The sequence below is a fragment of the Maylandia zebra genome, linkage group LG10 (genome assembly GCF_041146795.1).
Source record: "Maylandia zebra isolate NMK-2024a linkage group LG10, Mzebra_GT3a, whole genome shotgun sequence".
NCBI classification, from domain to species: Eukaryota; Metazoa; Chordata; class Actinopteri; order Cichliformes; family Cichlidae; genus Maylandia; species Maylandia zebra.
In genome coordinates, this window is record NC_135176.1 from 3,066,678 (window position 1) to 3,079,258 (window position 12,581).

The following is a 12,581-nucleotide window of genomic DNA, read 5'->3' on the forward strand; positions in this document are numbered from 1 at the left end:
CTTACCTGCTGCTCTCTGGCAGGTAGCTCCATGCCCTCCTGGGTTTTAAATGCACCTTAGAACACACATGCATCAACACTACAATGAGCGGGTGGAGGGAGGTTTGGAGTCTTCTCTCACCCCCATTCTCTGCGACCTGCTGGAGCGGGGGGGCTAGGAGGAGGAGTTGGCCGTCCGACTGCGGTCTGGGGTGTGGGGCCTTCCTGCTGCTGCGGAGTCGGGGCGGTCTGCCTCCCCCCACCGCAGGGAAAAGGGTAACACCACCTGGGTCTGGGTGCAGTTCCCCCCTCCAGGGGCAAGGGTACCTAGACCCGGTTTGTAGAGTACGCTTGGGGAGTGTGATCGTGTGTACAGCGTCTCTTTATGTCTGTCTCCACGTTGGTTGAGTGTGGAGTAAGTGCATATGAGAGCATGAGGGTGGGAATGGATGTTTGTGTCTGTGTGTGCCTGTATGTCTGTGTCTATATGTCAGGTTGGGTGTCAGGCGCCACCTCTCTGGGGACATCTCAGGCCCTCCAAGGTTTGGAGGCCTATCTCCCCCTACCACCACTTCCCCTGCCAGTGGCGGACTCCCTCAGACATCGGTGCGTTGGTGGTTCTTTGTGTCCGGGGATGGGCGTCCAGGTACACACCGGCTCACTCCTTGGCGGCCGCTTATCGGGGCCTGGAGCCTGGGGCTCGCTCGGGCCACTCCGGAGGTGGGGTGCCCCCGGCCTCTCGGCCGGGGGCTCGGTCACTCAGGCGCAGCTGGCTGCCGGCGGAGCTCATGGGCGCGTCACTGCAACTCCCCCTGACTTCTGCTCCGCGGCTGCTGAGTGAGCCCTCATCTGGGACTCTCCTCAGCTCTTACTGGGACAGTGGCGCGGCTGCCCCTCTGTTGGTCTTCCTTGGTCTCTTGTGTTCTGGGGGCCTCTGGATGTCTGGAGTTTTGATCTCCTCCATACCTGCTTCATGCCCTGGAGGACGGGGCTGTGGCCCCCCCACACCCTCTAGCAGATTATTACATGAAGGAACCTTTAAAAAAAAACAAAAAACAAGCGCGTCCATGCTCACAGGTGTACACACGGGTGATCACACCCACAAACTACACCCTTTTTGGCTCCTACCTCAAAGCACACTGTGTTCTGTTGATCTTATGTGCTGCACAATAATGTTTAATATTTAGTATTTACTGTCATATTCCCATATATCATTGTGATGTTGTTTATTCTAGTACTCTTGTTCTCTTCTGCTTGTTTTCTTTTTTCTTTCTCAGCAGGTGATCCAGGTGATCGATATATGCATTTTTTATTTCTTTTTTTTTCTTTTTCTGCCCGTTCTGTTGGTTTTTGTCTTTTGCCCTTCTCCCCCGTCCCTCTTCTCAGCTGTTTCTTTTTCCCTCTTTCTTTCTCCCCTTCTTTTCCCCAGTCAAGTCTGTCCCGTATTCAGTAAGTGAAAATAAAATAAACAATAACAGGTGAATCAAATGGACCATTACGGCAAGGCTGGGATGGTCAATTTGGTAAAGTAAATCCGTTGGGCATCTTTCTTTGCCTTTAGACAACAATTCTGATGCAAAAGAGCCAAACAGGACAGGCAAAAAAAAAAAAAAAAAAAAAAGACATCATCTGGATGTGTTGCTCTAAAACCTGTATATATGTTTCAGCACTGATGGTGACTTTCCAGATGTGCAAGCTGCTAGTTCAATAGGTAATTCTGCCCCCCATACCATCAGTAAGCATTTTGAGTCCTGATAACAAGATGCAGATGACAAGTATCTCTTCAGTTCCACTTTGCTTCAGCCCAGGTGAGGACCTGGTGTCTCTGGATCACATGACTCCTTTGCATGCTAGAGACCTGCATTAGTGGATGGCATGGTGAATTGATTCAGGCTTCAGGAATCACGTCTTTAATGCACTGCCACCTGAGGGCCCAAAGATCATGGAAACTTTGTCCCAAATCCCTAAAATCTTTTGCCAGGTTATGGGCTATGGTTATGTACAGTAGATAAAAAGATATTCAAAGTCTTTATTCTGAAATTTATTCACATTTTATAGACAGTTTTTTGCAGATTGGGGAACCTCTGCCTATCTTTATAAGCGTGAGAAACCCTGCCTCTCTGAGATGCTCTTTTTAAACCCGATCATGTTACTGAATTCAAATTCAAATTCAAATTTTATTTGTCACGTACACAGTCATACACAGTACGATATGTAGTGAAATGCTTTGACAACTGCTCGTGACCAAACAATAAAGGAAAAGGCTATGAATAAGATAGGAAATAAATATGAAAAATTAAAAAGGGTAAATTTAACTAGGAAGGAATAAAATATAAATTAAGGTTAAAAATGAAATAACTGTACAACACAAATTAGAATGAAGGGTAAATTTAACTGGGAAAGAATAAGATAAAATATATAAATTAAAGTTGAAAATAAAATAACTGTACAACAAAATACACAATTTAGAACTATATAAGAATGTATGAAGAAATATAAATAAATATATACACAATAACAGCAGCTGTACAAGTATTAACTGGAAATGAAGAATATAATGTCCAGTGTCCAGTAAAACGTGGCCAGTACCGCTCATTCTCTTCTTGCACCTGTCCCAACTTTTTCGAGACAAGTCTAAATACATCTGATACATTTTCTATGCTCTGTTGTGAATAAAATATGCATTTATGAACCATTGCATTCTGTATCATCGTTGCTATTTATTTATTGACATTTTAAATTGGCTCTGATTGAACTGGGGTCTGCGTAAACCAGTGATATACCAGTTGCATTTGGTAAAGTAATTCAAAAAACTAGTAGATCAGGCTAGTAAAAGTACTAGTCTTCCTAAAAGGTCGACAGCAAATAATGTGTGCATTTAAGCAGCTCCTGCACATTTGCTAAGAGAAAAGAAGCAATTAAAGAATAAGTAAGAATTTGATCTGAAGGTTGGAAGTACATCAGAATGGAGCGAGAGCCTCATTCACTCTTTTATTCAAGTAGAAAGACACTAGTATTTATTTAAACTTTGCTAGTCTTAATGAAAACTGCTTTAAGCTATTATCCACAATAACATTCTAATACAGCATTTTTTTATTCTATGTATTTTAAGCACTTGTCTCACAGTAATGCACACATTATTATTGTGAAACCACTCTTTAGTATAGGACTTGGAAAAAAAACATTACGTAAATATCAAAGCTAAGACAGTGAAATGGAAAATAACAGCTAGTAGCTGAAAAAAATCCTGTCTTTAGACAAGTGCCTTAGAACATGTGACAGTAATATACCATAAAACATTAACTACCATTAGTTAACTGATTTGTCACTTATTACTGGGCAGAACTGAATTCCTGGCTGATTGTTCTGATAATATGTGGAAACAGACTCCAGTGTGAGCAAAGCTGTCATCCACAGCGCACACAGAACACTTAAAGTACAACTTATTTCAGAACATTTGACAGTGGTCATATTTTATTTTGAAACAGTTATGAGATACAACACAACAGTGTGTGAATGTGTGTGTGAATGGGTGGATGACTGGATATGTAAAGCGCTTTGGGGTCCTTAGGGACTAGTAAAGCGCTATATAAATACAGGCCATTTACCATTTTTTACCATTTAACTCTAGTGGAATTTATTACATAACATTATGTGACACAGTCAAAATTTGATTTCCTGGCTTTGACCTTGCTGTTCCACTTCAAGGACATCATACTTAGTTGAGGTGGGAGCTAAAAGGCACATGTATGAATTCATTTCATTGTATCAGGCATGGCATAGCAAGCTTCGTTAGCCAGGCAGAAGTAAGAAAAGCAAAGCTACATTTTTCTGTAGCACATCTATCGCACAATGTGAATTTACAAAAAACAACTCTTTGCTGAAAATTAGTTTTATTGGACCAAATAATAGCTTTATTTTGTCCAAATGCAAGAAATTCAGTGCATGCTATAAACAAGAATATAAAAATGCTGATCCATTATTTTGTTGGTTGATTTTTGTTTTGCAAGTAACTCAAGTAGTTCCTTTCAAAAATTCACCGACGTCTCAGTTATTCTATGGAGGTAAAGAAAAAAAAGTATGATTAGATTTAGGGGGAAGAGCAGATTCTCTTTTGTTCTCTTAGATGATTATTAATCACCAAATTATGTATCAGAGAACATAATTTCACACAACATGAAAAACAGTCAAACATTCAATGTCATGTACAAAGTGAACAGAAGAGCACGCACAAATAAAGCACTGCTATGACTTTCTAGCTAAACTTACAAATATAAATGTATATTTGATGTGGCAGAGAAAATACAGGATAAACATTTGACACCACTGATTAATCAACAGATAATTTCACAGGACTTTATTCTCTATTCTCCTCCCATTGCATACGTACCTGTATGTTTTCGTATATCCAGTCAATAAAGAATGGTACATTGGCATAGACTCCTGGCTTGTTCTTCAAAGCACATCCATAACCATAGCTCGTAGCTCCTGCCAGCCACCATCGATTTCCTTCTTTCACGACCAGGGGACCTCCACTGTCACCCTGCAGCACACAGAACCACAGACATATCTCAGGTTGTACACTTATTGCTACATCTCAGAGTGTGTGACAGGAGGATCAGACTGACCTGACAGGAGTCAACTCCTCCCTCCAGGCTACCTGCACAGAACATGGCCTTGGTGACTTCACCATTTAATACTTCAGGTGCATTACAAGTGGCCCTGCTGTAAATGGTCACCTTGGCTTGATTCATTATTTTGGGGGTTGGCCCTGGAAAAAGGATTATTCACACTGTTAACTCAGACAAACATGAAAGGCAGTGCTTGCTAAGTCCCATCTGAAATAATCGACAATGAAAAATGAAAAGGAGCGTTACAGGTTTCTCACTCAACGTAGTTTATATTAGACAGTGCTGTGAAAAAAGTATTCAACCCCTAAATTTGTCTTGTGTTCTTGTGTTTGTGTCAACGTGGACACAAACTACATTGACAGCTGCTGGAATAGACCCACTCAGGTCTGAATACTTTTTTTTCATTCTGAGAAGCCTGAAGCTGGCTCAAAGGTCCTGTCACTAGCAAGGTAATCCCAAATCCAAGGCCATAAACACACTGTATATTGTTAATAACAAGTAACAAAAATCCAAAACAGCGGTAGTAGTTTTTACTCTTCTGCTCTGGGTCACACACTGAACTTTGTATTTCTTTTCATTCTCAGTTGGAAAGAGTCTGTTCTGCTCACTGGCTTTATTTAATATCCATTTATGTTCCTATTAACTGAGGATATCACAGTCACTAGTTTAAGAGTCATTAAAAAGTGTTGTTTAACATGGACAGGACATGCATAACTGTTTTACTTTTTCATGGAAAAAGTGTAGTGGTAGCTATTAGTGAAGATACAATAATGAACTGGTGGTGGTTGCATTTATTGTAAAGAAGAAAAAAAAAGGTGACAGTAAACATCAGATCAGTTTTGATGTCCTAATACTGACTCCATATTTCTGGTATTGCTAAAAACAGCTTGAATAAATTTAACTGAAGTTAATGAAACAGATGTTAATCAATCAATGAAATTCATTCACATATTGTAATAGTCTAAACAGTGTCTGCCTTTTTTGAAAATGCTGGTCAGTGTTACATGATTAAGAACTTACAATTAGAGATGCATCGAACAATTGGCCAGGACTGGAATCAACTAATTTCCGGTGACTTGGGTCATTTGAGCCAGCCTATTGGAATTAATGGTGTTTTGTGGTTTCTTTGTGTGTAGTATTTTGGTTTTCCTTTTCGGCTGCTATGTTTAGTTTCCATGTTGCTTTGTCGAGATGTCTCGTCTCCACTTCCTGTGTGTCATTCCATGTCTCCCCAGCCGTCATGTCTCTCTTACTTGTGCTCTCTCGTCCCCTCTCTCGTGTTCCCTCGCTCCCTCTCTCATCTGCCTTGCCTCCTGTCATGTTGACGCATGCTCACGTGTCAGTCTATGTCTCAGTGTTTCCTGTTTTACTTTGCTAGTCTCACGGTCCATGTTTTGTGTGTTTAGTTTTGCTTCCCCTGTGACGTCACTTTGTATCAGCTGTGTTCCCCATGTGTTTCCACTTTCCTCATTGCCGTTCCGTGTATTTAAGTCCTCTGCTTGGTCTGGTCATAGCAGATGACCCCGCCCCTCCCTGAGCATGAGTCTGCTGGAGGTTTCTTCCTGTTAAAAGGGAGTCTTTCCCTCCCACTGTCACCAAAGTGCTTGCTTATGTGATTGTTCCATTGTTGCATTATTGTAGAGTATTTTCCTTACAATTTTAAACATTTGGTGCTATATAAATGGTGTAAATAAATAAATATAAATAAATAAATGGTATAAATAAATACCATTGAATTACATTTTGGGTGTTATGGTAAAGGCTGTTGCCAAAGGCTGAAGGTTTGACATATTCAGTTATGGTTTTGCCTCACCTGTTGACTGCAGTGCTCCCCATCCTGTGATCCATGCTTGACGATTAGCAGAAAGGTTCAGGTCAACATTGGGGAGACACACCGGCCGAACTTTATCTGAGGCATAAGCATGTATCACCTTAGAGTGCTGGATTTGCAATCACGTAATCACAGTATCATTGAAATTAACATGTGAAATTAACTTCCAAGTACTTACTGTTAAAAGTCAGAGGTGTATCAAGCTTTAGGAGAGCAATGTCATAATTATTCGTTCTTGTGTCAAAATCTTTATGTTTGATGATTTTCTGAACTCTGCTGTTAAACATGTTTTCCAAGTTCACGTCCCCATAGTATACCCTCCACAATGAAGGAGAAGAGGAACTGCCAAGGAAAAGACAAGGTGAAATGGGCATGGTGGATTTATTAAATATTAGCCAAAACACTGTAGATAAAAGATGAACACGAGGTCACTATTGATCCATTATGAATCCTCCACTTGAGTGGAGGACTCGACAACTGATAGTTGGAGACTCGACATAAAAAGTAAAGGTGGCTCTCACTGAGAAATTGAGGACACTGTATGATAACGATTTGGCAGTTCCAGTCTTACACAGTTTTATCATCTAATTGAATGTATGGTGGTCAAAGCTGCATGGCCAAACCTTAGGCCTGCTTCAACTAAGATAGTTAATGTTAATGTCTTCTGTGGGATAAACACAGTAAGTGAACCTGTTGTCGAAAAAGAGACAAACCTACTGAACTTGCAAACACGTCGCGTGCTTCACTGCTATCAGTGACACAGTTACCTTTCTACCAACATGTGAATAAATATATTGCAATAAAGTAATATTCCCATATATCCTGTGTACTTTGTCTTTGAAGGCACACCTAAGTCATTAAGCTGTAAATATGACACACACACAGGTAGTTCTTTGAATCAGGATTACTTCCGTCAGAGGGATTATGTTTTTGCTATTGTTCAACAGCACAATGACATGTTCGGGTGAAAGAAAGCAGAGAATAGAAGCTCTCACTATTTAAAGCAGTGTGCAGCAGACAGGATCCAGTATCGGCTGATAACGGAGCCTCCGCAGCTGTGTCGACCTGAAACCTGGAGGCTGACCTGCCATGGCCAGGCTCCATTTACAGCCTCTGTGCCACCAACAATACGACTGCTCGGAGCTGCTGAACTCTTGCCACATTCTGAGGACCGAGGAGCTCAATGTTACTTTCGCTGACTTTCAAGCTTTTAAACCAATTCAGACACTGTAGCACCAGACAAATGGACAGATTAAATGATTACATTGATGTATGATCAATCATCCAAGTAAGGAAATCCCCAAAACTTGATTCTGTCCATCACTCATCCAAGTGAGGAAACGCTTCTTCACTGAAACACGACGTCCAGATAAATAGAATCAAGTTTTGGGGATTTACATTATTATTTCACGTATGTCACAGAGAACACAGTAGCTTACCAATACACTGAAGTGTGACAGCTTTGGAGAAGCACAGTAAGCTGAAAGTGAAAGGATGAAAAAAACGGCACATTTTATAAATGCTGTGGTGTGTATGAAGTGAGCACTCAGTGATATGTGGTTGTGTATACCTGTGAGTGAGCTGTGACTGTATTAGTGAGCCACTATTACTTCCAGACTCCAGCCTCATATATCCATTGGAGGCCAAAGAACCTGCACTGGTTTGGCTGTAGGCAAAATAATCATCTCTGTGGGACAAAGAGGCACGTGTGACAGGGAGATGAGACCAGCAGACTGTACTCACACATACATGCATGTCACGCAAGGACATTCCCTCTGAGTTAGAACTTTGAAAAATATGTACTAATCAATACTGCACATTTGTCATTTCAGAAGAATATTAGTTGTTGTCTCAGTGGGTGGAAAAACTAAGTACATCCATTGTTTCCACAGGTAAGCAGTAGGTCTGTGCAGCTAAAAAAACAAACACTTTATCACCCACGTATCATACAGGCCACCAGGTGTAAAATTACAAGATGATTCTTATCATTTTTGTCAAAGGGCTGAGGAGTTACAGTAATGTGACGCACACATTATTATATCAAACGAATATCTATTATATCTAATCCAAGAAAATATTTTTGTATGTAATTTTAAAAAAATGCTTTAGTTTGGAAATTATTCAAGGTCCAGTAGCAATGCAAATCATGAGTCGTGTAATATGAGTGAGCTTTTTACACCACACATTGCAAAAGTGTGTCAGTGGGAAAGGACAATGAGCACCTGCTGTAACCAATCTGTCTGCACACAGTTCGTCCATAGTTATCATCCCAGTTGTCAGCACACACGGGCATCCAGGTCTGGCTGCTTGATGAATAACTCTCCAGCATGGAGTTGGCCCCTTGGAGGCGAACTGTGAAACATCAAGTCTATTAAAAAATAGATTCGTACACTAAATAACTGCGTGGAAGACTGAGACACTGATTTGAATGCCTTACAGCACTGAGATTCATCCTCTCCATCTGGACAGTCAATGGTTCCATCACACCACCGGGTATGGCTCAGACACATCCCACCTTTTCCACACGACTTCCCCAGTAGACACTGGTAGTATACTGTGAGCACATGCATTTACTACTGTGAATCTCATATATATACAAGAGCATGCAGAATCATGCCATATTACAATACTTAAATTATAAAAATAATTTTATGCAGCTGCACAGTCTCCAGATCAACTCACGGAAGTACCACAGCAAGAGTCCGAGCACTGCCAGGATAACAGTCACACACAGAAATGCACTCAGGATGTACTTCCAGTGACATTTCTTTCTTCCTGAAGGCCAAGATTTAAAAAAAAAAAAGACAATCCTGTATCAATTTGTAAAAATTCATGGAAAAACTGTTGATTTGGGAGACAGACACTATTTCTACTTTTAAGATTAGGCTTCAAACTTTCCTTTTTGCTAAAGCATATAGTTAGTGCTGGACCAGGTGACCCTGAATCCTCCCTTAGTTATGCTGCAATAGGCGTAGGGTGCTGGGGGATTCCCATGATGCATTGAATATTTCTTCTTCCGTCACCTTTCTCACTCACTATGTGTTAACAGACCTCTCTGCATTGAATAATACTTGATATTAATCTCTGTCTCTCTTCCACAGCATGTCTTTTATCCTGTCTTCCTTCTCTCTCCCCAACCGGTCGCAGCAGATGGCCCCGCCCCTCCCTGAGCCTGGTTCTGCTGGAGGTTTCTTCCTGTTAAAAGGGAGTTTTTCCTTCCCACTGTCGCCAAAGTGCTTGCTCATAGGAGGTCATATAATTGTTGGTTTTTCTCTGTATGTGTTATTGTAGGGTCGACCTTACAATATAAAGCACCTTGAGGTGACTGTTGTTGTGATTTGGAGCTGTATAAATGTATAACTATCCCAATCATTAATGCGCAGTCACAAACAAGACACAACTGCACTGAGTTTGCCCATGTTTTAGAAATCTAAACAGCCACTGTGACGACAGATGAATATTGTGATATTGTAGTAATGTAAACCATAAAACAGTTAACAAGAAGCAATAAACTCTACCAAAGAAGAGTCATAAACACAGCTAACTTACTTTGAGGCTCATATAAACATTGTAAACCAAAATTCTTGAAGTAAATAAACACATCATTTACTTTTTCTTTTCTTTTGCTTTTAACATCTTCTAACTTTAATATTTAGAGTTTCTTTTTATTGAGCTTATGAAACTAAAACATTTCAATTAATATGAAGAGTTTCTGCATTGCACTATATAAATAAACTTTATGCAAAAGTATAACTCCACTCTGTGTTTTATTGTTTTGTTTTGTATATCTTTCATAGTTTGCAACTCTCTATGAATGCAGTCATATTCAGAAAGGTGTGTCTGGATAGTTCAGTGTCTACGTTCTGAATTTGTGAGTATCTAGTGGTTAAGAGGAAGTTACAGTTACCTATTTTATGCTGCATATTAAAATTTGCACAGTATTTAACTTGTGGAAACACCGTAAAACCACACCACGGCTTTCTGCCTGCCAACTTTTAGACAACAACAGTTTAAAACTATTTTAGCCACGTTGTCTTGTGTCTCTAGAAAAGACTCGATTGAAACTGTATTCATTTAATCAAGGAAACAATTTTAATTATTTAGGTTAAATTAGTATGTGTGGATTTAAAATGTGGAACAAAAATAAGTTAATGATTCTGTGAATGTGCAATACATATTTCCAGATGGATATTTGCCAAGTGACAACCTTGGTCAAATCAAATATTCCAGTACCTTTTGTTTGCCTTGGATTAGCTGGTATTCCGGGTGTTGAAGTATAATACTGGTTGATGGAGGAATGGCTGGGGATCTGCTGTGTTACAGAATATGGAGGACTATATTCTTCATGTTTAAACACTTGGTTGTCATACATGGGACCGCTCACCTGGAGATATACAGACAAAAAAAAGATGAATTTATTTGCTCTACCTGTCACTGAGGTAATCATTTCATCAGCATCGGTTTGTTAGATTCAGTTATAAAGTTGAGATATCAGATCGAGCCTGTTTGTATATGTATGTTTAGTCAAATAACAACCTGAGAATAACACTTGAGGTGACCATACCTGATTATTATTCATAGTGAAACTGATTTTACTGCCCGAAGAAGAAGAACTCTGTGAAACCTGAAAAGTGATGTGTAAAATTTAAACACATTTAAATACTAGTTGTTAGGTGCAACACAGGTATAAAAACATTCACACATCTTTGCAGATTTGTATTTTTTCATTAAACTGAACAGCTTGGCCCCACAATAAGAAGCTAAAAAATAACACACACATATTAAAATGAAACAGAAATACTCGTTTACACTTTTCTGTTATTCACAAATAAGATTTAAACTGAAGAGAGAACATTTTTGAATAAATATTTGCTCATCTTACTTTGGTATGAAGGTATCATGTGATCCAGGACAGCTAAATTACTTAGAATTATTTACTAGTTCTCACCTCGAAAGTTTCCTTCGGTTCTCTGACTCTGTTACCGCACTCGTTTGTTTCTCTCTCTCCCTGTCTCATTTTCTTTCTCGCCTCGAATGTAATCAACAGCCAGAGTCACGCCCTTTCCCACTGTGTGCGCACCCAGCATGTGGTGCTCAAGTGGATTTACACACAACTGGATAAAAAAATGACAGGTGCAAAGAATATGGGCATATCTCAGTATCTTAATTCACATGTACATATTCCAGTTCGTGTACGTGTAATCAGATTTGTGTGTGCGTAGAGAAATCAGTATGTCTGTGTGTTCATGTCTGTTCTGTGAGTATGAATGGTTCAAAAGTATTAAAGCGCAAATCTCTATAAAAAACAACAACAACACACAACATCACAAGTTACAATCATGCAGTTTTACTTTTTCTCTTTTTTTTTTAACATGTAACTTTTGCTACGCACACACAAATCTCCACACAGACTGAAATACACACGTTCGGATTGAGACAAATACAAACAATGCTTTTGATACAATACCAGCCCCATTACAAAGCACCATACTTCAGTACAGATGAAAGACAGTGTTCTATATATATTTCCGAGAGGTTTGCAGATTGGTGTAACAATCCTCTGCATCTCATACAAGCTTAGGTTCTTTTGCATAAGGCACGTGTTTTGGTAATCAAAGCTCCATCTCTTACCAGTCTTCACAGCTTTACTCTGGGGCCTAATAAGATTCTACTATATTCTGCTAACCATAACATGAAGATTAAAAATAGGGTGAAAAGGTGTAATATATGCACTTACATTAAGTGTAAATCTCGATCCTGTCAAAGCAAAGAGTTCCCTGAGTTTAATTTGTGACGTCTAAATAAGTGGACTTTAAAAAAGAATGGACAAAGGACTTTCAGACCCTGTTAAAATTTAACTCTGTATGAATGTGCCAACTGTCAGGAAATGCAAAATAGAGAAAGAAAGATGACGGTCATGAAGGACAGGATGGAGGTACATAATGTCTAAATGACACACTCACAACCTTAAACTGACTTTGAAAGGGTGTGAGGATAATGAGGGATCATCGAGTTCAAGCTAATTAGAGGAAACAAAACATCCTGCATAAAGCTAACCACTCATTGCACCCTCCTTCCCCCGGTTTTGATGAAACTTACCTTTACTGAGCAGCATATCCTGACTAGGTGTTCACCCACAGG

General features: G+C 39.8%; 1 protein-coding gene across 3 annotated transcripts; it reads right to left on the minus strand.

Moving 5' to 3' along the window:
* Positions 1-3,865: 3,865 nt before the first annotated feature.
* On the minus strand, positions 3,866-12,423 carry tmprss2 (transmembrane serine protease 2). 3 transcript variants are annotated; one of them, XM_004561606.5, is made up of 15 exons: positions 12,178-12,423; positions 11,389-11,554; positions 11,005-11,064; positions 10,674-10,824; positions 9,123-9,215; positions 8,878-8,994; positions 8,663-8,792; positions 8,011-8,127; positions 7,880-7,920; positions 7,436-7,604; positions 6,619-6,782; positions 6,423-6,518; positions 4,607-4,749; positions 4,369-4,521; positions 3,866-4,034 (listed from the first exon to the last, which is right to left on the minus strand). In XM_004561606.5, the coding sequence occupies exons 2-15, from the start codon at positions 11,455-11,457 to the stop codon at positions 4,026-4,028; spliced, it is 1,512 nt and encodes a 503-aa protein (XP_004561663.3). In that variant the 5' UTR covers positions 11,458-11,554; positions 12,178-12,423; the 3' UTR covers positions 3,866-4,025. The 3 variants fall into 3 exon arrangements, with proteins under 3 accessions (XP_004561663.3, XP_076745014.1, XP_004561664.1); XM_076888899.1 differs by lacking the exon at positions 11,389-11,554 and having other exon boundaries at positions 12,178-12,422; XM_004561607.3 differs by lacking the exon at positions 12,178-12,423 and having other exon boundaries at positions 11,323-11,399.
* Between the last annotated feature and the right edge of the window lie 158 nt (positions 12,424-12,581).

What these genes read in the sequence shown, in the direction of transcription:
- tmprss2 (XM_004561606.5), bottom strand. Translation starts at nt 11,457, where the DNA reads ATGAGACAGGGAGAGAGAGAAACAAACGAGTGCGGTAACAGAGTCAGA. An exon ending in ACTCTTGCTGTGGTACTTCC is followed by an intron (nt 8,995 to 9,122) that starts GTGAGTTGATCT and finishes ATGTGCTCACAG; the next exon opens with TATACTACCAGTGTCTACTG. An exon ending in CAGTCACAGCTCACTCACAG is followed by an intron (nt 7,921 to 8,010) that starts GTATACACAACC and finishes TTTCACTTTCAG; the next exon opens with CTTACTGTGCTTCTCCAAAG.